General features: G+C 39.8%; 1 protein-coding gene across 1 annotated transcript; it reads left to right on the top strand.

The window, feature by feature from the left end:
- Positions 1 to 1,104: 1,104 nt before the first annotated feature.
- LOC139718228 (DDB1- and CUL4-associated factor 5-like) lies at positions 1,105 to 14,605 on the top strand. Its single transcript, XM_071629707.1, has 8 exons — positions 1,105 to 1,987; positions 5,271 to 5,451; positions 7,891 to 8,030; positions 8,704 to 8,833; positions 9,582 to 9,795; positions 11,179 to 11,245; positions 11,816 to 11,934; positions 13,067 to 14,605. Exons 1-8 carry the CDS (start codon positions 1,750 to 1,752, stop codon positions 14,603 to 14,605), a joined length of 2,628 nt encoding a protein of 875 aa, XP_071485808.1. The 5' UTR covers positions 1,105 to 1,749.
- The last annotated feature ends 7,782 nt before the right edge of the window (positions 14,606 to 22,387 follow it).

Here is a 22,387-nt window from a genome sequence, read left to right on the forward strand (position 1 = left end):
TTTTACAACGCGGCTATCAACCACGGTTTCCGTATGATTGGCATGCATCGTAGTCTAGACTGGTATTAGTCGTCTTCTTATTTGCTTCATATTTTCAGAATTGCCTCTGAAGCGAATATCACGATGAACGTTTGATTTATATCGTCTGTCATTAATTGATTACATGAAAAATTCAATGTCATGAAATTGATTGTGTTTTCGATGTATACGTCATCAGCCTATAATATCAGGCTTTTGATATTCACAATCAATACAGGTGTTGACTTTTGTCATTATAGGACCTATCATGGAATATACAGAATTTCTGATAATCAGAATTTTGAACTTTGGATTTAGGAGTCCCTCCACTAGTCTCCCCCTTCTTCCCATTTCCTCTAGTTCCCTTTCTACCACCTTACCCTCTTTCCCCCCTCTACCAGTCCTGTTCTTCATCAAACCAGGGCAGGGAAGTGAGTACCTCCCTGATCCAACTTCCCCCTCCATTCGAATTGTGATCGGCCCTCCCTCATTCTTCCCTCCTCGATCCTTCCCTCTTCCCCTCCTAATTCCTGCCTCTCATCCTCCACTCTTCCACTCCTTATTCATGCCTCTCATCTTCCACTCTTCCACTCCTCAATCCAGCAGCAATGCCCCTCAACATCCTTCACCACTCCCAGGGGCCAGGATTTTTTTTAAATGTACTGTATAGTTATGGAGGAGGGGCGCTGCGGGCTGGTAGAGGGGCAGCTCAAGGGTCACTAATGCCCTCTTCTTTGGGTTTTGTTGTGAACCCCCCCACCCCCACATCATTTTTTTTTTTTACAATGCAAGGCGAAAAGACAGTCCGATCTCACTCCTCCTTACCCTCCTCCCCTCCCTCTTGTTTCCCATCTTCGACTTCCTCCTCTTGGTCACCACCTCCTCTACAATCTGCCCCCTCCACCCCCCACCCCACCCACCCCCCCCCCCCCCTGCAATGGGCTTTCGGTGTTGAGTGCTGTGATAGGCCGCTAAATGTGAATTCATCTTCATCAACAACAATCAGCCTCTCCTTCTTATGCCTCTGACACTCTATTGCAAAGGACGCAAATGTCAAGGACATCGTATTGTAGTTATTGGAAGTTGGTGATGGGGTTATAATTGTCCGCTCTCGACATTCCATGACGAATACGATTTACACACTTTTCTACACTTCTACTACTCGAGTAGTATTTCCTATGTCGCAAGTAACATACTCAGCACTCAGCGAGGCTGGTTACGGCTTTCGGGAGACTCACAGTCAATCCAACCTACGTCCATTGCTTGTGTGTTTGCCCGATCTGCTATGTGTGTGTTATGGAATTGATTGAGTGTGTGTCTCCAATGGCAGACGTGTTGTAGACATACATCGTGTGTATTGAGTACATTACACACAGACCGGCTGATGATACTGCACTGTACAGTGCAGTACGCTCGCTACAGAGTAAGCCGAGGATCGCATAGAAGACCGACCATGCCATCAGTGGAGAGCTCCTCGATCACCAAAAATCTAATCCTGTGAGCAAGCCAGCCAACGTTCGTTCATCAGCGATCTCATCTGTACTGGTACCAGACAGAGCTTAGGTGCGTACATACTAATTTCGTACACACCTAAAACCCAGCCTGGACCCGGTCTTAGTTACTGGTCAGAGTTGGAATTGGCGACGACGACAAGTTTTCTCGGCTCAGCAAGTCTACTTCCTCACTTTTAAGTTGTTTCTCGCGTGAGTTCACGGTGAAGAAAGGCCAACCATGGCCTGCATTGAGGGGGTTGGCACTCGCACCTCGTCAAGAACGGTGCACAACTTACCTGGAATGTTGACAAATCGACAGCACAGTGGTGGTAACACACGACTCCCACAGCTTCTTATGAGCAGACGAATCGACTCCGCAAGGAAGACACCGCCTTACCGGATGAACTTGATGGGGCACTACGGCTGTGTGAACGCCATAGAATTCAGCAACAAGGGTGGACAGTATCTGGCATCAGGTTAGGATTTTCCTTTTTCTCTTTTTTTTTTTTTTTTTGGGGGGGGGGGGGGTAGGAGCTCGGGAGATGGTCTACTCTGGACGGAGTTTTGTGTTGTGCACATACATACATATTACTTATAGTGGAGTAGAAAAGTATGATGATGTAACGTTACAACGTAGGCCCGCCTAGGATATAGGAGGAGTAAACACTAGTTAACACTAGAGTCTATACAGTACACCATCACCGATCAACACTTCCTCTAAATCATCCCACAACACACTACAAAATTTGCAATCGAATCTTTTTAGACTAATTAAGAATAAAGTCAAGACTTCAGGTTCAGCCAAGTGCCATTTTAATAACGTTACTCGGTCATTCTGTCAATTAGATTCTAATTTGTTTCTTCTAATAAGTTCTAACAATTTTTGTTCTGTCATGGAGCTATGATTATATACATTGTATTAGGATGATTTATGCAATTCATGTCTTAGAACTGTTGAAATGCCGGTCTAAAATAAAAATGGGTTCATTTGAGACCAATGCCTCATAAGAGAGTCATAATTGACTAACAACAATGAATAATGTTCACCATTGACACTCAATATGGAGGTAATAGTTCCCGCCAATATCATGGTTTCACATGTTAAAGGATGAATTCATTAGAAAATGATTCAAGGTACGTGTGGCAGTACTTCTTGGACAGTTTTTCAAATATGATATTTTAGCAAGTTAATCTTGACCCATTCCGGGCTACCAGTGCCTACCACATCTAAAAAGTGTTAAGAATGACACCTCATGTTTCTCAAGCTTTCAGTCTAATCTCTGAAAATCTCATGTGTGATAAAACAAAAGCAAAAGCAGTAGCCTAGTAGCAGTGCCTCATGTGATATGCACGTACATTGTACATATAGCCATGTACGAGATACCTTATAACTTTGTAAACCTTATAATTGGCTATGTATTAGAATACTAACACTTGGACATTGCCTAACAATTAACACTATTATAACTAGAAAAGCACTCTGAGAGAGCAGACCTCCGCCAAGTTAAGCATGCAGCTCATTTCCACCACTGATCTTGTTCTTCCATAGAGATATCAGTGATTTCCACGTACTTATAGCATTGTGTGCTGAAGGTCGCCCAATTTCCCAATATAGAAGCCTTTGTTACATCATAAACCCTCAGCTGCACGGCGTGCCTCGCCCTAGCAGAAACTGAAGCACGCACTTTAGTGCACGCATGCAAACCTCAAATACGTGCAGTCTGAACTCCCAAGTTCATTGACCCTACCTGCCAAAATATCAAAAATCCTTCATAAATTCCCAAAAAATTCTCGGATCACTACCAAAATTTAATTGTTTGTTACTTGTGTCATTCTCAACCTTTCCTGCAAGTTTCATCACAATCCGTTAACTACTTTTTGAGTTATTTTGCACACGGACAAACGAACACACAAACCAACGGTAACAAAAACATAATCTCCTCCCTTGGCGGAGGTAATAACTTTTGAAAACTAACTAGTGGAAAAATATGCTTTAGTTTCATTTTAATGCCTTTTAAGACATTAATAAGGCATTAATAAGTCTGTAAGTGCATGCTAATTTAGAATATCCTCTTGATTGAAACGGTATGATATTATGATGTAAACATGCAGATGCTCCCTACCTTACGTACACAAACATTGTTCCTTCTTCCCTCCCCACCTCCTCCTCCTGACCCCATTGCTTTGCTGTGCTGCAATATCTCACTTTCACTTCTTGTTCATTGTTGGTATCAGTGCTATTGCTTTTTTACTTTGAGCTCCTACATTTTGACACAGGGCAACAGTACAGAAAACAGTATAGAAGCTGGCAACATTGTAGAAGGACAGGCCCATGCAAAACACACTATGGTCCCCATGCAGAACATGGTTACATCCATGAAACTTGGACCAGTGCAATACAACCTTATGATTGGCTGGTTTGTTTTTTTTTGTGTGTGTGTTGTTGTTGTTGTTGTTTTTTTTTTTTGGAAGGGGGGGGGGGGGGTTGGGTTTTTTTTTTGTTTTGTTTTTTTTTGTACATTTTCATTTTTTTTTTTTGGGGGGGGGATTAATGTTCTCTCAGATGCTACCAGGACACCCATTTTAACTGTTGTCTAACTGCCGTCTTTGAAAATAGGAGAAACCAGCTATTTCTTTTTTTTTTTGGGGGGGGGGGGGGGGGGTGGAGAAAGTTTACGACCAAGTTCTGTCATAGAGAACCTGTGTGATCTTGCAGACACAACAAAACCTTTGCCCCCTACTAGCAAAATGTGGGTGTTTACAAATTGCCATCAGCCAGAAGCGGATCTAGAGGGGGGGTTGGGGGGTTGCAACCCCCCCCCCCCCCAAAAAAAAAAAAAAAAAAAAAAAAAAAAAAAAAAAAAAAAAAAAAAAAAAAATCCGGGGACCATTTTTTTTTTATCTTATCTTTTTTTTAAAACTTGTAATTTTATTTTTTTCTATTTGAGATTTGCCAGTATCAGTGACAAGCTGTTCATAATAAAAGTATTAGGCTGACAGTGCTTATTCCAAGGTCCCCAATTCTTTGTACAATGTATCTGTGTTGTCAACTGGCCTTACATTGCAGGAAAATGCAACTAAATTTTACAAATTTTCATGGGGGGGTTAATTTGGCAATGACCTCTATACCAAAAATATTGGTGTTTTAGATGCAAGAAAATGCCATTTTCACACACAGATTTTCAAAAATTCTCCCTTCTGTGGGAGGGGGGACACCCCCCTCCCACACCCTCCCCCCCTCGCTCGCTCCGCTCGCTCGGGCTCGGTCGCTACGCTCCCTTGCATACCGGCCCCAACCCCCCCCCCCCCTTTATAAAAAGTAATAAAAGTAATAATAAAAGTCAGCCATCGAGCTATCTTATGAAAAAAAAAAAATTATGGTACAGATAAAATTCTGTTTGAGTGCAGCACAACCCTATTTTCAGGTTAATATCAGATGCTTGTCCACAATAGCAATCTTGCCACTGACTTCTACATGTAAAATACATTTGATATTTGCTCCAAGAGACTTGTGCTAATATCACAAACATTTACAGATTTATTTTGTACCAATTGAGAATTTCTTGCCCCTGCATTCTCTGAATGTTCTAACCAAGTTTCGACATCAGTTGGACTCTAGAATACATAATTTATCATCATTTGAAGTTTAGATGTGCATGTTAGGAACATGAAATAGAATAGCTATCAAACATCATCACAGCTCTTCATATCTTGAGTAATATCAAAATTATTTTTGTTATGGTATCTCCTTATCCCTAGGTGGTGATGACAGACGTGTCCTGCTGTGGAATATCAACAAAGCATTAGACTCCCGCTATGAGCCCAACAGCATGAAGGGTGAACACCACTCCAACATCTTCTGCATGGCTTTTGACAATGAAAATGGGAAGATATTCTCTGGTGGCAATGATGATCAAGTGTTGGTCCATGATACAAGGCGGTAAGTGTACAATGTTTAGTGGTAACTGCAAGGATTTTGTTTGTTTGTTTGTTTGTTTATAGTTTTTGTCTCGCCCACCGGAGGGGAAGGCGAGACTAAGGGATCCAAATGGTGTCCGTCCGTTGTCCGTCACAAATGTTAAAGTTTACCTGCAAGACTCTTATGATGCATAACTTGGCAACTGTTACAGCAATGGCAGCCACACTTGGGCGATAGAAGCACTAGGGGTATCTTCATGTTATGGTGTTGTCGGAGGTCATGTGATGATGTCAAAGGTCATTTGAGGTCATATATTAAAGAGTAAAAGACTCATTTCTATGTTAACGTTTACCTGCAAGACTCTCTTTTGACAAATAACTTCACATAAGTTGCTTGGATTACAACCTAACTTGGGTCATAGATGCACTGGGGGTACCTTCATGTTACGGTGCCGTTGGAGGTCACAGGATAAGGTCAAACGTCATTTTAGGTCATATGTTAAAGTTTACTTTCAAGACTCTCTTATCACACGTAACTCGACGCATGTTGCTACAATGGCAATCAAACTTGGGTGATGGATGCACTGGGGGTACCGTCATGTTATGGTGCCGTAAGAGGTCACATGATAAGGTCAAAGGTCATTTGAGGTCATACATTAAAGTTTACTTGCAAGACTATCTTATCACACATAACTCAGCACATGTTGCTACAATGGCAATCAAACTTGGGTGATGGTAGATGTCTCTTGGGAAGTTGAAGGTTACCACAAGGCCAAAGGTCACAGACAGGGGTCAACGAACTTTTGGGGCCCCAGTGTTAAGTTTTTAGGGCGCATTTCGTTTATGGCTCATAACTTTTGATCCCTTTGTCTGTTTGTGACCAAACTTGGATGGAAGATGTCCCTTGGGGAGGTGAAGGTCGTCACAAGGTCAAAGGTCACAGACAGGGGTCAACAAACTTTTAGGGCCCAATGTTATGTTTTTAGGGCGCGTTTTGATTGTGGCTCATAACTTTTGATCCCTATGTCCGTTTGTGACCAAATGTGGATGGTAGATGTCCCTTTGGGAGTTAAAGGTCATCACAAGGTCAAAGGTCACAGAAAGGGGTCAACAAATTTTTAGGGCCCAATGTTAAGTTTTTATGGCGCGTTTCGATTATGGCTCATTACTTTTGATCCCTTTGTCCGTTTGTGACCACACTTGGATGGTAAATGTCCCTTGGGGTGTTGAAGGTCACCACAAGGTCAAAGGTCATAAGCAGGTCAATTAACTTCTGAGAATTATAAAAAATATTAATTCCTTGTACGCGAATGGGCGAGACACAATTCGGCACTTGCCTTGTTTGTTTTTTTATTGACTTACAAGTGTACTCTAAGTATAGGATTGATTGCATGAACACATTTTCTATTCATCAGAACATCCTCTCTGTGGCTATTTTGCCTTGTTGTTTTTAATGGGAAACACAATATCAACAGAGCCAGCTAACCCTGCTTTTATATGAGTATGATGTCATCGGAGGTAAATTACTCCATTACGTGCCCTGACACATATACATACACTACAGTTGCAGGGCCGGCGCAGTGTTTTCAAAAGTGTGGGGGCCCACTTCCGGGTTTCATGAGCTAACAAGCAAAAAAAAAAGAAAAAAAAAGGGCCTCGACTCAGTTCATCTCTCCCCGTGCACTTCCGGGTTTCTTCAGCTGACAAGCAAAAAAAAAAGAAAAGAAAAAGGTCCTCAGATCATTCTCTCCCCTCCCATTTCCGTGTGTTATCAAAAAAAGGTCTTCACAGAAAACACATAACCTTACCGCCGCCATACTTCAAGATCTCTATCTATTTCTATTTGAGTGCCACTTACGTACTTCCAGGTTGAAAAAAGTGTGGGGGCCCAAAGTGATGACACCTTATGTATTCCTTTGTATGAGTTGTACTCTTGCTATGCTTGTTCATCGGCATTCATTTAATTCCTCAAAACTTGACCGAATGGTTAGTTAGCCAGCCCACTTGAGAATAGCAATGTACCTCATTTCAACAGAAAGATCATGGCAACACAATAGGGATTAAGGGGATTAAAGGACAAGTTCACCTTCATAAACCTAAGGTATGAGAGAATGCAACAATATTAGTAGAACACATCAGTGAAAGTTTGAGGAAAATTGGACAATCGATGCAAAAGTTATGAATTTTTAAAATTTTTGTGTTGGAACCGCTGGATGAGGAGACTACTACAGCTTGTGAGTCATATGCGTACAACAGTATAAAGAAAATGTAAAAGAAAATTCAACATATTTTCACTTTTTTCGCATAATATAATTAAGTAATCTTTATTCATTTGCAGTTAGTTTCTACATGTTGATAGCTGCGCCTTCCAGCGAAGAAAGTGTTCAGTCAGATGTCTTGATCAGTTAATGAAATAGACAAAGGATTAATTGAAGTGTGCTTTTGTGGTTTGTTTTTGCAGGGGTGATGCCATAGATGTTTTCCTACATGAGGATGCAGTGTACGGGCTGGCAGTAGATCCACGGAATGATAACATCTATGCCAGTGCCTGTGCTGATGGGCGGATACAGCTGTGGGACATCCGTGCTCCAAGTCACCAAGGTGTGTTCAGGCAGCAAAGCCAGATTTTTTTATTTGACTTGCCAGCAATCATCAGCTCACTGATCCAAAGATAAGATATAGATTGGAATGGAAGATCCTTATAGCTCATTGAATGGACTATGTCTATCAAGATAGTGATGTCGAGGAAGGGTGATATCACACTTTAGCCTCATATGCTAAAGACAGGATATGATTCATGGATATTTTGATTAAATGCGGTTATAGTATTAGTAATCATAGCGTTGGTGATTGTAGAAGTCATGATGCAGTCATCACAAATTAAGAAAAAAATAAGTCAACAAATAAGCAATGATTCAAACATGTTTGTGTGTTTCAGGAACATCTGTTGGGAAATGGATTCTATTATTACAATTGACATTGAGTCCATCATGTGGTTGGGTGAATTGACATGTTGTAGGAAGATGCCTTCCTGAGTCTGATGTGCGGAAAGGTCACAGCAGCGAACCAAATAAGGAGAAAGAACTTGAGATCCTTTTTAGGAAAAAAAGGAAAGACTTTTCTGTCTTCCAATCTTTTGTGGTCAGTCTACTTCTTAGAGAAACATCTTTTGACAGGAATTTAATGCCTGAAACAAACATGTACATTTGTAATTTCTTATGATGGATAGGGTTTTACACCATTACTTGTTTCTTTCCCTGTTTCTTTGTGACAGAGCCATTTGTCTTAGCCAACTATGTGACTGCATTTCATGCTGTGGTATACCACCCACAAGAGCCAAGGTTTCTAGCTACTGCAAATGCCAAAGAAGGAATTGCTCTCTGGGATGTGAGAGCTCCAAGAAGGTGAGTAGAACATTGAGTTTGTTTTATGTACACCAATGTCATTTCTATTTTGCTTCAAAAAGGATTCAATTTTAGAAAGGTGCTCGATTAAACATGGTTCATAGAGGTAGATTAATATTTGCATTATACCCGTGCAATGTTGTGTTTATTCCATGGGAGAGTAATGAGTCTTAACATGTGAGATCAATACTGTAAGGCTTTACACTTGATATTCTGAAGTGTTTTAATTGTAGAACATATATTGCAAATTAAATGTGTAAAACAATTACAAAATCATTGCTTTCCATAACAGAAATGTGAATTATAACATCACAGAGGTGGAAAATGTAATTTAGTTCTCTTGAATGTGGATAATAAGGATTTGACTTATTTCTCATTCTGTTGCTGTAGTTCTCAATCATGTTGTAAACACTTATGATATTGCCATTCAAACATCAACGCAAGATTATAGCATAAACATATTTATGCCTTGATAATATATTTTGTATTTGAAGACCTGCTGTTAATGCTTTGGAGGTTGATTGTTCAGCTAATGTAATCTGTAACAAGCAGACAATAGTATGGAAAGAATTAAAGATAACATACCAGTTCTCTCACATTTATTTGCCAAAAAGTTCAGAGCAGAAATATGGCTGTTGCTTTACAAATGAAACTTTGGTGCAAGTTATTTGATTTTTTTCTCCCTTTAATATCACCATGATTTATGTAGTCATCTGTCTTTCTTCTTTCTGTAACCAAATTTTCTCAGCTGCTTGATGAAGTATGGAAGTGCCTACACCCAGATGAATGCCATGAGCGTGCGCTTTAATCAGCTGGGGACTCAGCTCCTGGCCCTCAGGCGCCGACTGCCAGCCGTACTCTATGACATCCACAGCCCTGTCCCTGCGGTGGAGTTCAACCACGAGGGTTACTACAACTCCTGCACAATGAAGAGCTGCTGCTTTGGTGGAGACAGAGATCAGGTAGTAACCTTTTACAAGTTCATGTCATTCTTTCCTTCATTTTTTTATTTTTTATTTCACCTGAATCATTTCATAGAAATACCAGCAACTATAGCAACAGCATAATAGCATTTTAAGTCATGATGTGATTGGATAACAATGAGTCCAGCATACAGTGGGGCCAATTATGATATATTGGAGTGTAATATGCTTGCTATTTATGGTATGATATTTAATGGTCTACATAAATACTGGTCTGTGATTTGTCATAATGTAAACATGTGGCTAATGCAGCGAGGATCAAGATCATTACATTGCGAGCAATGACACTGCACCATGTAATATAATTCAAGACATTGACTGGCTGCTGATGGGGCTAGAATGAAGTGATTGTATTTATGTAGACCATAATATATTTCCCTGTCTGTCGTTGTAGTGTAACTCTTGACAGTTCCTTGGGAGTTATATTTTCCCCTCGACGCAATATTTTCCCACTGCTCTGCTACCTTTGGAAAAATATTTAATCTCTGCAGCTACTTCCTCAGTTTTCAACCGATTCCCATAAAACTTGGCACAGATGTGTGCCTTGGGTTGTAGATGTGCAAGACGTATTTTTTGACAGTACCCAAAAGTACGTTGCCATGGTAACGACATATTATGGGCAAAAATGGGTACAAATCTTGCGTCGCGAACTCCTCCCACAGTTTTTGATCAATTTTTATGAAATTAGGTACAGATGTTCATCTGAATATGTTAATGTGCAAGACACATATTTCGGCAGTGGCAAAAAGTGCGTTGCCATGGTAACGGCATGTTATTGGTAAAATATAGGGCAAAATGCTTCATGGCAAAACTGCTTCATCAGTGTTCTTCCAATTCTCATGGAATTCATATTGAATGTTTGTCTTAGGATATAGGTCAGCATGACACATTTCTTGACAGTGACAAAAAGTATGTTGCCATGGTAACAGCTCACATATTATGAGCCAAAATGATGGAAAATTTTGTGTTGCAAACCCAATTTCCATGCTTTACTATTCATCATTAAGATTTTCATAGGGTAGAATACAAAATGTATTGGTTTTTTAGCCTTTTGTCGTTCGTGTACAATTAATTGTCTCAGTGGCAGGATCTTCAAAAGCATCTTTATTGTTTTATTTTATTGCTGATTCTTGACCACACAAAATATGGAAGTTCCTGTTTTTCTTTTATATTGGTAAAACTTTTTAATTGATTTGGATTTCTGAAGGTGTAATGAATTTAGCCAGTTCCATCTAATCTTTGTCCAATATAAGATATGTAGTGAAATATCAAATGTGATGACAAGATGATAATTTCTGCAGGAAAATATCCCTAGGACTTAATGGAATAACGTCAGCTGTCTTCTTTTGCTTTTTTTCCTAGTATGTTTTGTCCGGCTCCGATGACTTCAACCTGTACATTTGGAGAGTTCCAGATCCAAGTGAAGAAAGTAAGTTCATAAGTTTCATGTGAATGCGAAGGTATCTGCCCAATGTTATCAATGCATTGAGCACTTTGGAGAAATGATTTTTGTAGTCTGAAAGTAATCATTTGTTGTGTATGACTTTGATTTACTTATTTGAATTGCTCAAGAAAGAAAAAAAAAATGTGATAGCACTATGATTCCAGGATGTCATTCATGATGATTTTTCATCCATGAACAACCATTTTCTGAAAAGAATTCAGAGGTCATTGCAGTACTTTACTCATTGCAATACTTTTCTATGGTCATCAATGAGTATCAAAACTTTGTATATCTCAACCTTAAAAAAAAAAAAAATCAGTTTTCAACTAGAATCTTTATATTAGTACAACTCAAATGATACTATCAATATTATAGTATTTTAGAGTGATATTTGATATGTCAAAAGAATAAACAAACTTTGTGTGTGTGTGTGTGTGTGTGTGTGTGTGTGTGTGTGTACACATGAGGCTTGAGTTGACACATTAAGGAGACTAGTGAATGTAGATGAAGGGTATATGTCACAGAGATGTCATTGTTTATGTTATCTCCATGCAGTTCAACATGTGAATGAGGCCCATATGGTTCTGAGAGGTCACAGGCAGATTGTCAACCAAGTCAGGTTCAGTCCAGGGACCTTCCTCATTGCATCCTCGGGCGTTGAGAAAGTCATCAAGGTATTGTCAGTAGTGGACTTTATATTGATGACGATGATGGTTGTGATGATGTTGGTAAACACAGCCATAATGATAAGAATATTGATGATGATTATTGTAATGATGATGATAATAATAATCATATTTTTAATCATGAGGGTATGAAGATGATACTGTTTCATTGGATGCATGTCCTGTGACCATGTAAAAAAAAAAAAGAACATGTACACATTATCTATAATGAGTATCAACTGAAGTGTCTGCTAGTATTAGGTTGCATCACAAGGAACATTGCAGGGCATTGCTATTCATACGTTACGTACCTCAAATGTCAACGGTTACTGAACTGTAACGAGACATGTTTGGGCTGTAACTCCATCTTGGAATGGCCAGTTGTGCAGTCCGAAGGTAGTAAGATTTCGTAGGGAGGGTAAAAGTGAATCTACAGTCATCTACATGACCATGAGAGTGATGAATGGTTCAAGAAAATCGGAGATCAATGCACATTTTGCAACAAATGTAATTTCCAGCCAAAAACTTCAGTTAGGAATGTCTAGTGGTGACGTACATTGATGGACAGCACAGAAATAAGATGACAGTTATTTGCATACTGTATGTGATGATGGTAGGAAGTCAAGACCAAGGGTCACTCTACTTAGGTCAAAAGTGTAATTTTCTTCTCCAGACCTCCACCAAGAAGTATACTGTAGTCATATTACTTGGCAAGTAGATTAGAAATGAATGATTGATTAGTTGCATGAAATGACGAGGGGAGAGGATATAGGCTTGAACTAAAGACCACTAAAATTAAGCTAAAATGCCTTTTCTGGCAATATATTCCATAAGGTTAATTCATACAGAAAGCATTAGAGGTCACTTTCTGGTCTGTCGTTAAGATCAGTGAATTTCATAAAATTGTAGATGTGGGCCATGTTTACATGGCAGATATTGTGATTGCATGAGCAGTGGAGCCATCCGAGTCGAGTGTGCGGCAGTCAGATTACTCTCTTTGAACTTTGCCATATATAATGGAGATTGTAAGAGCAATTGATGGATAATGGGGCATCAAGATTCACAGAGCACTAAATTTACTATTTTAGAAATAGGCACATATTAATTGTACTCTCCTCTCTGTCTTGCTTATTCGCTGTAGTTGTGGAGTGCCATCAAGATGCCAGGGATGTCGGATGGAAATGAATCTCCAAGGAAGATGTACACTCGCCAGCAGTACTTTAACCTCATGATCAGCTCTGGTTCGGCTTTATCACATGACTACTCTGACAAATCAAAGGAAGAAGACCCGAGGATGCTAGCCTTCTTTGATTCCTTCATCCAGAGGGAAGTCGATCACAGCTTTAGCAGTGATTCGTCTGACGACAGTGCTCTCAGCCCCGATAGCCTGTACCTGCATTTCGTGCGTGATCATAGTGACGCCAACAGCTCTGATGCGGATGGTCCAGTGATGCCATCCTTGCTACCCCCAGAACTGGGCATGGAGAGTGACAGTGACAGCGATCTCTTCCGCCAGGGAAGCTCACAAGGGGCAGTAAACAAAGCGATGCCAAAGAGCCAGGTGGAGGAGAGGCTGATGAGTGCTGGCAGTGATGCAACAGGATGCAGTGCAGGTGGAAAGGGTGATCATCTCAAGAAGAGTAAGGCCAGTGCCTCAGATGCTCAGGACAGATGTAGCACAAGTCAAACTAGCCATGTTTCAGATGGCAGCAGCCGAAGAGAGAGGGGGAGAACGAGGAGCAGAAGTACTACAGACTCCTCCAGCAGTAGTGATGAGTCAGAGGACTTTCTGGTGATGAGGTATCGGAGTCGCTTGCTGCGGCGCATCATGCGACAAAAGAGCAAGAAGGGAAAAGACCTGGGCGTGAGGGGAAAGTCTGCAGGCACTGTGCATTCGCAAGCAGAGAAGGACAGGTTGGCCAGCATACAGCAAAGGCTCGCATTCAGTCGTGTCATGAAAGAGCGCATCACTGAAGGGAGTGAGAGCGATTCAAGCCTTTCAGAAGACAATGAGCAATTCCTCGCTCTCGTTGGACAGCTGCGGCAGAGAACAGATTCAGCCCGGCAAAGGGCTGCTTCCTTGAGACGACACAGAATAATGGCATTGGAGGACGTCTCCAGCTCTTTTATTTCTCCTGTGTCTGGGCCATATTCTCCCCCTTCTTCTAGGAGTACTCAAAGAGATTCCTCTACAAACTCTAGTACAGCGATGGGGAGACTAGCTTCTGTAGCTTCAAGTCACTCCTCACCATCAAACTCACCAAGACATGTGCAGAATGGGTTCCCTGAAATAACCATTGACTCGACAAATTCAGCTGTCCAAAACCGTACATCGGGTGCAGGAAGCCATGCGCAGAGAACTGCAGGCCAGGTGCAAACAGCTGGCACTAAAAGCAAAGCTAAGAGCAAAATCAAGCACCCCGATCCCAAGGGACACCAAGGTTATCCTAGTACATCGAATGGAAGCAGAAGCCAGCCTGTGAGAATGTCTGCAGCCTGTTGCAGCACTGATAGCGGCAAAGGGAAGCATGATGCCGAGAGTACTGCGTCAAACAGTACCAAAGACGGGGCTGCAAGCAAAAATGGTTTCAAAAAGTTCAAAGTTAATAGCTCCGGCAAAAAGCGACATTATCGCAGCACGAACTGCTACTCGAGGCATAACGATAGTGACAGTGACTAGGAGGTGATGTGGAAGTGCTGAGCAATATAAAACAGAAGTGCCATGTGTGAAAATCTTAAGTAGTATTGCCAAAGGCTTGTTGACGCTATATCAATATTTCATGAGTCTCAACATATATGTGCATTTTCCTGGTTTCGCCAAGCGACCAATGCTTCCAATAATGTGAAAAATGCCTGACAATATAAAGTACCGAATGAGAAGTGTGAGAAGCAGTTACTTGTGTTCAATTTCAAAGCATTCAAGAATTCACCTTGTTCCCCCCCCCCCCCCCCGTGACTTGTCTAATCAAAGTGATTTAAAAGAATACAAAGAGAAAAAAATGAGCAAAACTAAATCACTGATAGATACTGAGAGAAGAAAAAGATGAGCAAAACTAGATTAAACATGAAGAACCATTCAAAAGAATTTATTTCTATTTATGAATATAATGCCATGTGAGATGATTCCTTTACATTACTTTTTTTAAAAATTCCATTCAGCGTACCAACAAGAATAGATTCCGCTTCAATCAGCTAATGTTGAACAACAGACTTAACCAGAGAAGCAAACCTAACTTGGAGTGACATTAAATTACAAGTAGGAAGCATTCACTCGTAGCCACTGGTGATCATGACTAACTTGCTAGGACATGTTAACAAATCCAAGGATATGAGAGTTCAGAATTTAATCTGATTTCTTTTTTCTCTACTCTGCCCAAAACCCACTTTTCAGACTTTTAGGTACTTCAAATGATTTGAAATGTTTACATTTCAATGCACTTCAGACTTTTTTTTCGTAACTTTCAGGTGTTTTTCCAAGTACTCTGGAATACACCCCTGCAAATTAGAAGGAGCAAAAATTCAGGACAAAAACTCTATAGCTCAGAGCAGATCCTGCATTTTTTGACAACCACAAATAACCTTTCTGTTATGTTCCAGCACTTTGATAACTTGAAGCTTTCCATCTCAAACCATTAATTTCAGAATTTGGGAGTCTTGAACAGTTTACAGCCAAGTTATGTTAGATGCGTTTGTATGATTTCAAACACATATTTACACACAGTGGGCCAACGATATGTACCTTGCATTTTCCCATGCATTGTTGACACCGTATAAACTACGACTAGTTAATGTCCAGTTTATAAAAGCTCCATGATTTATCACCGCCATGTGTATATGCTTACTATATCCTGATGTAAGTGAAAATCTACTTTATGCAGTTGTATGTTTATATTTCAAGAGTATGGACCCTCTGTTTAAATCTACTCATCCACAGGTATGTGTGTATGTGTGGTAAAATGAGATTTGATAATGCACATGACATGTCTTTTTTCCAGTAGCTAATAGATCATAAGTTAACAATGTACCTGATTCTCTGATGAAAAAAATGAATACATTTTCACAATTGTAGACTGAGTAAACACAAATGTCACAGTTGTGTCAAAGCACTTTTTCGCATACATTTGTGGGCAAAGTGATTGCATGCATCTGATTCAATCGTCACCTTATTTCAAAGCTATCCATGGTGTATTATGAATGTGCATCATTCATATGTCTACCTGAAGTTTGTGTACCTTGGTATTTGCATTTTGTAAATTAGTTTCTTTTATATGAATCTCATTTACTTGAATCAGTGGACAAATCAAAATCTGTTTTGACATTTAACATGCCATAAACACTCTGTAGAGGCAAAGCTGTTCAAAACTTTGCGCAAGCTGCACTTCAAAATATGGTGTCTCAGTGTGAAAGTGGCATTTCTTCATTTCAGGAAAATAGAACACCTCCATAGTTAGTGTCAAGGTTTAACACTGACGCCGTGGCATCATGGCATCAAATCATTGAATACATTGTTTTATGGTGTCTCCCACCCTTCAAGTTTGACAGAGTCACATCTGGATATGCACTACAAGTGACAGGCTGGGAGAGGGAAATTTCATGCTTAGTATTGAATCGGATGCTAATTGTTTGTCAACACACAATTTCAAGTGAATGCTTGCTGTCAAATTGTTCAATGACAGTGCTTAAAATTGAGAGGAAGGGGATTATTACTTTGATGTAGACATCTAGAGGTAACTGTGATGTTTCTCAAAAAGTCATCCATTGTTAATTTTCCTTTTTATATGTGCATGATAAGTCAAATTCATGAAGGGTGCTGCAAAATCATGGAGTGGATTAACTTCAACATCAATCACCCTGCAGGGTAGATAATTTATAAGCTGTACGTCTGTAGGGATTGAGGAAGCTTTGGGGAATAGAGTACCGAAGTGATGATGCCACAGTCTTTGGTTTGATCTGAGTTGGAACCAGGTGCACACTTTCACACTCGTTTGAGACTGGTTTAGAGTACATGCTGGTTGTCACGATAACTAGAAGCTTGTTTTTGTTGTTTTTTGTTGTTGAAGTTATGCCATTTGAAATGGTATTATGGTAATTGTTGTAGTTTGCTAACAGGACACCTTCGTGGGTTTCACTTGGACTGAATTTCTTTCCAACTCCCTATAAACCCCTATGTCTTCTCTGTTGGTAGTTTACTTCCTCCTACCTAGGATTATAGGGGGCATTTCATGAAGCATTTTTGTCAGATTTTTTTTTTCTGACAAATTGTTAAATGCTACTGAAATCTTTGCATCTGGTTGGGCAAGCACTGTGACACCCAGAGACAAGACTGCAATTGAATGGCAACTCTTAAATGGGACCTTCAGGCAAAGGAAGACTTTTGTTTGTTTATTTTTCCTTTGAAAACATGGGCCAGTGAAATATCTATGGCATGCCTGTGATTTCTGTGAAGAGAAAAACCAAGAAATATTTAATGATGCTTACTGAGTTTTTCGAGTACCATTGGATTATCAATTCTGTGCACGACGTTTGTGTGTTTGTGCATTTTAACCCACTGAGGACGAGCTGATTTTGCTATAATGCACATTTCCCATAGACACCTTCCCCGAGTATACACAGGGAAAATTCAATGGAAATAAGGCACAATGAATGGCGTAGGGTTAGACAAAGTCCTTGCCTGGGTGGTACCCTTTAAAGGGGAAGGCTAGTAACTGATCAGTGGGAATCAGTGGAAATGCTGGGAGATGATTGTTCCAATCCTTATGGGATTCATTCAAGAGTTCATTGTATATCTATTGTTGTGTGAAAATGATTTGCTTCAGAACGGTCTCATATTCAAGTAATGTGCAGATTAATGCTCCGTCACTGACCAGGGACGCTAACCTGGAAGCATTAAACTGCACATTACTTGAATATGAGACCATTCTGAAGCAAATAATTTTCACACAACAGTAGATACATAATGTACTCTTAAATGTGATAACTTAAATGAATCCCATAAAGATTGGAACAATCATCCCTCAGCATTCCCACTGATTCCCACTGATCGGTTACTAGCCATCCCCTTTAAGACTGCACAATCTACAGTTTATCAGGCATATTTTAGGAAGTAGCTGCTGAGGTCAGGAAAATATACCTCTCCATTATTGGCCGGATTTTGTCATACCTGAGGCATTGATACCAGACACTAGTAGTGTGTAAATCAAAGTGTGACCCAAGTCTTTTGTTGATTAACTATGGCATATGAATTACACGAACGTAAAAGACATACACCTATATTGAATAGATTTTGTTGCACTTACATCTGTCAGGTTACTGCTTAAGTACTTGATTTGCAGGTAAGCACTGTACTAAATCAGTATCAAGATGATGTAATTGTGTGGAGATACATGGCTTTCATAAAGTACCACCATCCATACTAACAGTGCTGATTTTTTTCCCCCTTTCTTTTTCTTTTTTTTTTTCCGGGGTGGGGCTTGTTTGATTTTTGTATTTTGGTTGTTGTTTTTATGGGTGGGATCTATTCATGTTCATGGCTTTTGTAGATTTTTGAAAACTTCATCTTAATTCCACTGCCAATTTACACTGTACCTACACATGTATGCCTTCTGCCTGTATTAACTATGCTACAATTGTGTATGTGTTCTGTAAACATGCAGTTGAAAGGTAAAGGTATTTCTAAGCTTCGAACTGATTCCTCAGCCTTTTTTATGTTTTTCACTATGTTCTCTCTCTCTCTCTCTTTTCTTTCAGAAGTCCTTTTATTCATGTTTCAGTGATGTTACTGTTTTGTAATGTTGCAATTGTGCAGGAAGCAATTGCTAATATCGACACACATTCACACTTTTGGCTTGTTGTTCATTTCACACAGTGCTGACAGCAAGGATTATTTCTAAGGCATTGCGTTATCATAAGTTATTAGCCTTGTGATATTCAAACTGCAGAATATAAAGGAAAAAAGGTAGAATGTTCTTCTAAGACACTGATAAAAGTCATTTTTGAAATATTTTGTCTTGTCTAACTTCTGATTGGTATCATATAACTCAGCTTTGGAAAGGGGTCATTACATAAGATTTAAATGATAACTATAATGTTACTGCAGTCATGGTCATTTTCTCCAAGTGCAAGAACTAAACCAGAAATTACCAGAAAAACAATAATAAAACAAAACTCCAAGCAGGGAAGCTGGTAAGCCCAAGAGTGTCTTCACAATAGCCATGTCAAATGATCATATCCCAGTTGCTGCAGCCTTCTTTTCTTTTGTTTGGTTACTCCATGTCAACATACAGCATACACACAAGAATGTGTCCGAGTATTCCGACTTTAAGCATGAAGGTATCAGTGTCACAAATTGCACCCAACTGATAATGTTGCTTAACCTGTTTTGAAGGGCCATTGTGTACTATTTCTTCTTGTAAGATACTCTACATAGTATTTGGTACTGTAAGGGTCTAAATTTCATGAATGTACTTGCTCCCATACGATGATTTTTGCATAAACATGTATTAGTATTTTAGTTTAAGGGCTGCCAGTGCATCTACTGCTTTGTGTTGTATAAATGACTGCTTGTAGCCCCACACTAAAATAGACAGTAAATTTTGTCTCGCATGCAGTACGCCAAGCCACTAAGCTGCTCTCCCTCCCAAGTGTACGTTTGTGCTTCCAGGCCTGCATATCTCAGCATTTTTTTTTTCTTCAGTGTTATGCTGAAGCATGCAGTGTTTTACAATCTTGCCATCATACACACACACATACGCATGCACACACACTCACACTCATACAAATGCAGTTGCATTATATGGCACGTATGGACAATTTTTAAATGGTGTCCGTAATGTACATCTGTAAAAATTCTACTACAATGTAGGCCTACTGCTGAATCCTCTCTGAAGCAGTGAAGTGATAATTGTGGAAATATTTGATGTATACACAGATCATCTTTTATTTTGTACCCAATAGTGTTTTAATGGTATGGATTCTAGCCTGGTCAATTCAGCATTACTTAGGCATTTGTATCCTCTGGTATTTTTGCATACTTTTCTTCTTGATTTCATGATGTACACATATAGTAGTTCTTGATTTTAGACATGATTTGGCCTCAGGCAAGTAGTGATCAAATTAAAAATTTGCTCTTAATGGATAGCTTTTGTATGTGATAGAAATGAGAAAAGGTGTTAATTCTTAAAAAAAAAAATGCTGTGAAGCACTTGCATAGAACATTGCATTATTGGAAAAGTTGCAAGGTGTTTGAGAAGACTTGTTAACCTTTATGAATTTAACTTTTTTCTCTCTCTCTCCCTCTGTATGGACAACAAAAATATTTATTTGCTTATCTTACACATTTTTTTTTTTTAGAGTTGCTTATCAAAAATATATTTGTTGAGGTTTTAACTCACATGGCATTCCATACTTCAATTAAAGGAAGATATAACTGTGGGTTCAGATGAAGGAGTCCCTCCCCCCCCCCCCCCCCCCATCCCCGCCAGCGTGAGGGCCAAAGGCTGACAGGCTTCATCACCAAGTTATGTCAGGCTACTTCCGAGTTGTTTGAATGGGTACTCCATGGGAAGCGGAAATTATTAATGTGATTTGACCTCCCAGTGTGCACCATGATCATGTAGGCGTGAGTTCTACAGTGTACTCTGATGGCAGAAGTACTGTAATGCACCAATTTTACAAAGCAAAATGTTTTTACCACCACCAAGTGTTGGAAGAGCACTTCATACAAACAGCTACGTGTACTGTTATTGGCACTGCTTCTCGGCTGCGTAAGGAGTATGTCATACAGGTTTGCTCTGTTGTGTAGATATTTTCATTGTGTGAAATGAACTTCTCACTTTTTCTCACCATGATGCTCTTGTGCTTAGCAGAAATCATTGCCACCTTCTTAATCCAGCATCAATAAATCTGGGCTTCTGTATGTACTGTGACTTTTTTTTATAATGAGTTTGATTACTTGTACAAAATTGCTATGATGCCTTCAAGATAGTGTGCACACTGTGATTGTTGTTGCCATCTGTTGTGTGTGTGTGTGTGTGTGTGTGTGTGTGTGTGTGTTTGTGTGTGTGTGTGTGCGTGCGCGTGCGCGCGTGTGTGTGTGTGTGTTTGTACAGGAACAGCTATTGGGATTCAGATAGGTATTGGTTTTGGATTGCCACAATCCACAAACAATACCTATTTGCGTGCATATAGGACATGCAATATTATAATACTACATTCATTGATGATGATGAGAGATATTAGAGAGAGATAGAGAAAGAGAATAGAGCAAAATATGAAGAAAATAGAAAAGGAATGGAAGGAGAATAGAAGAGGGTGAAAAAGGAGTGGAGGAGGAGGAAAAAGAAATATGCAAACTGTGAAGACTTGAATCATTTCCACTAGTGCTTGACTGACACGTATGGAGTTGCATGCTTGTGTGAGTTATATTGATGGTATAATACAGTACAAAAGGTATCCAAGTTATTGTATATAATTTTACTAAGTGCCTGAATGTAATGTGGACAATGTTGACATTATTGTCCCCGCCGAACGAGTTCGAGCAGGGGACTATGAAACGGGCTCCGTACGTGTGTGTGTCTGTGCATGCGTCCGTCCCTGCGTGCGTCTGTGCGTCCGTCCGTGTGTGCATCCGTGTGTGATCAAAATGTTCAATTTGCTACTTCTCTGTCATTTATGAGCCAATTTTGATTCTGTTTGCTTTATATGATAGCACTACATGGGAGCTTTGAAACTTCTACACAGAATTTCAGTCGTGACCTTTGACCTTGACCTTTGATCTATATTGTACATTTTGCTACAAAATGCTACTCCTTCGCCATTTCTAACCCGATTTCGATTCCGTTTGCTTTATGTGATGGCACTAGGTGAGGGCTTCAAAACTTCTACACAGAATTTTGACCTTTGACTTCTTTGACCTTTGACCTTGATTTTTTACCTATATTGTACATTTTGCTACAAAATGCTACTCCTTCGCCATTTCTAACCCGGTTTCGATTCCGTTTGCTTTATGTGATGGCACTAGGTGAGGGCTTCAAAACTTCTACACAGAATTTTGACCTTTGACCTTGATTTTTTACCTATATTGTACATTTTGCTCCAAAATGCTACTCCTTCGCCATTTCTAACCCGATTTCGATTCCGTTTGCTTTATGTGATGGCACTAGGTGAGGGCTTCAAAACTTCTACACAGAATGTTGACCTTTGACTTCCTCGACCTTTGACCTTGATTTTTGACCTATATTGTACATTTTGCTACAAAATGCTACTCCTCCATTTCTAACCCGATTTCGATTCCATTTGCTTTATGTGATGGCACTAGGTGAGGGCTTCAAAACTTCTACACAGAATGTTGACCTTTGACTTCTTTGACCTTTGACCTTGATTTTTGACTTATATTGCACATTTTGCTACAAAATGCTACTTCCGGCGGGGACATATATTACGCACCGCGTAATTTCTACTTTTC

Source organism: Diadema antillarum, unplaced genomic scaffold (genome assembly GCF_040938485.1).
Source record: "Diadema antillarum isolate AM-2024a unplaced genomic scaffold, OU_Dant_1.0 scf00000091, whole genome shotgun sequence".
Lineage (NCBI taxonomy): Eukaryota > Metazoa > Echinodermata > Echinoidea > Diadematoida > Diadematidae > Diadema > Diadema antillarum.

What these genes read in the sequence shown, in the direction of transcription:
- LOC139718228 (XM_071629707.1), top strand. Translation starts at nt 1,750, where the DNA reads ATGGCCTGCATTGAGGGGGTTGGCACTCGCACCTCGTCAAGAACGGTG. An exon ending in TTGGTGGAGACAGAGATCAG is followed by an intron (nt 9,796 to 11,178) that starts GTAGTAACCTTT and finishes TTTTTTTCCTAG; the next exon opens with TATGTTTTGTCCGGCTCCGA. An exon ending in TCCAGATCCAAGTGAAGAAA is followed by an intron (nt 11,246 to 11,815) that starts GTAAGTTCATAA and finishes ATCTCCATGCAG; the next exon opens with TTCAACATGTGAATGAGGCC.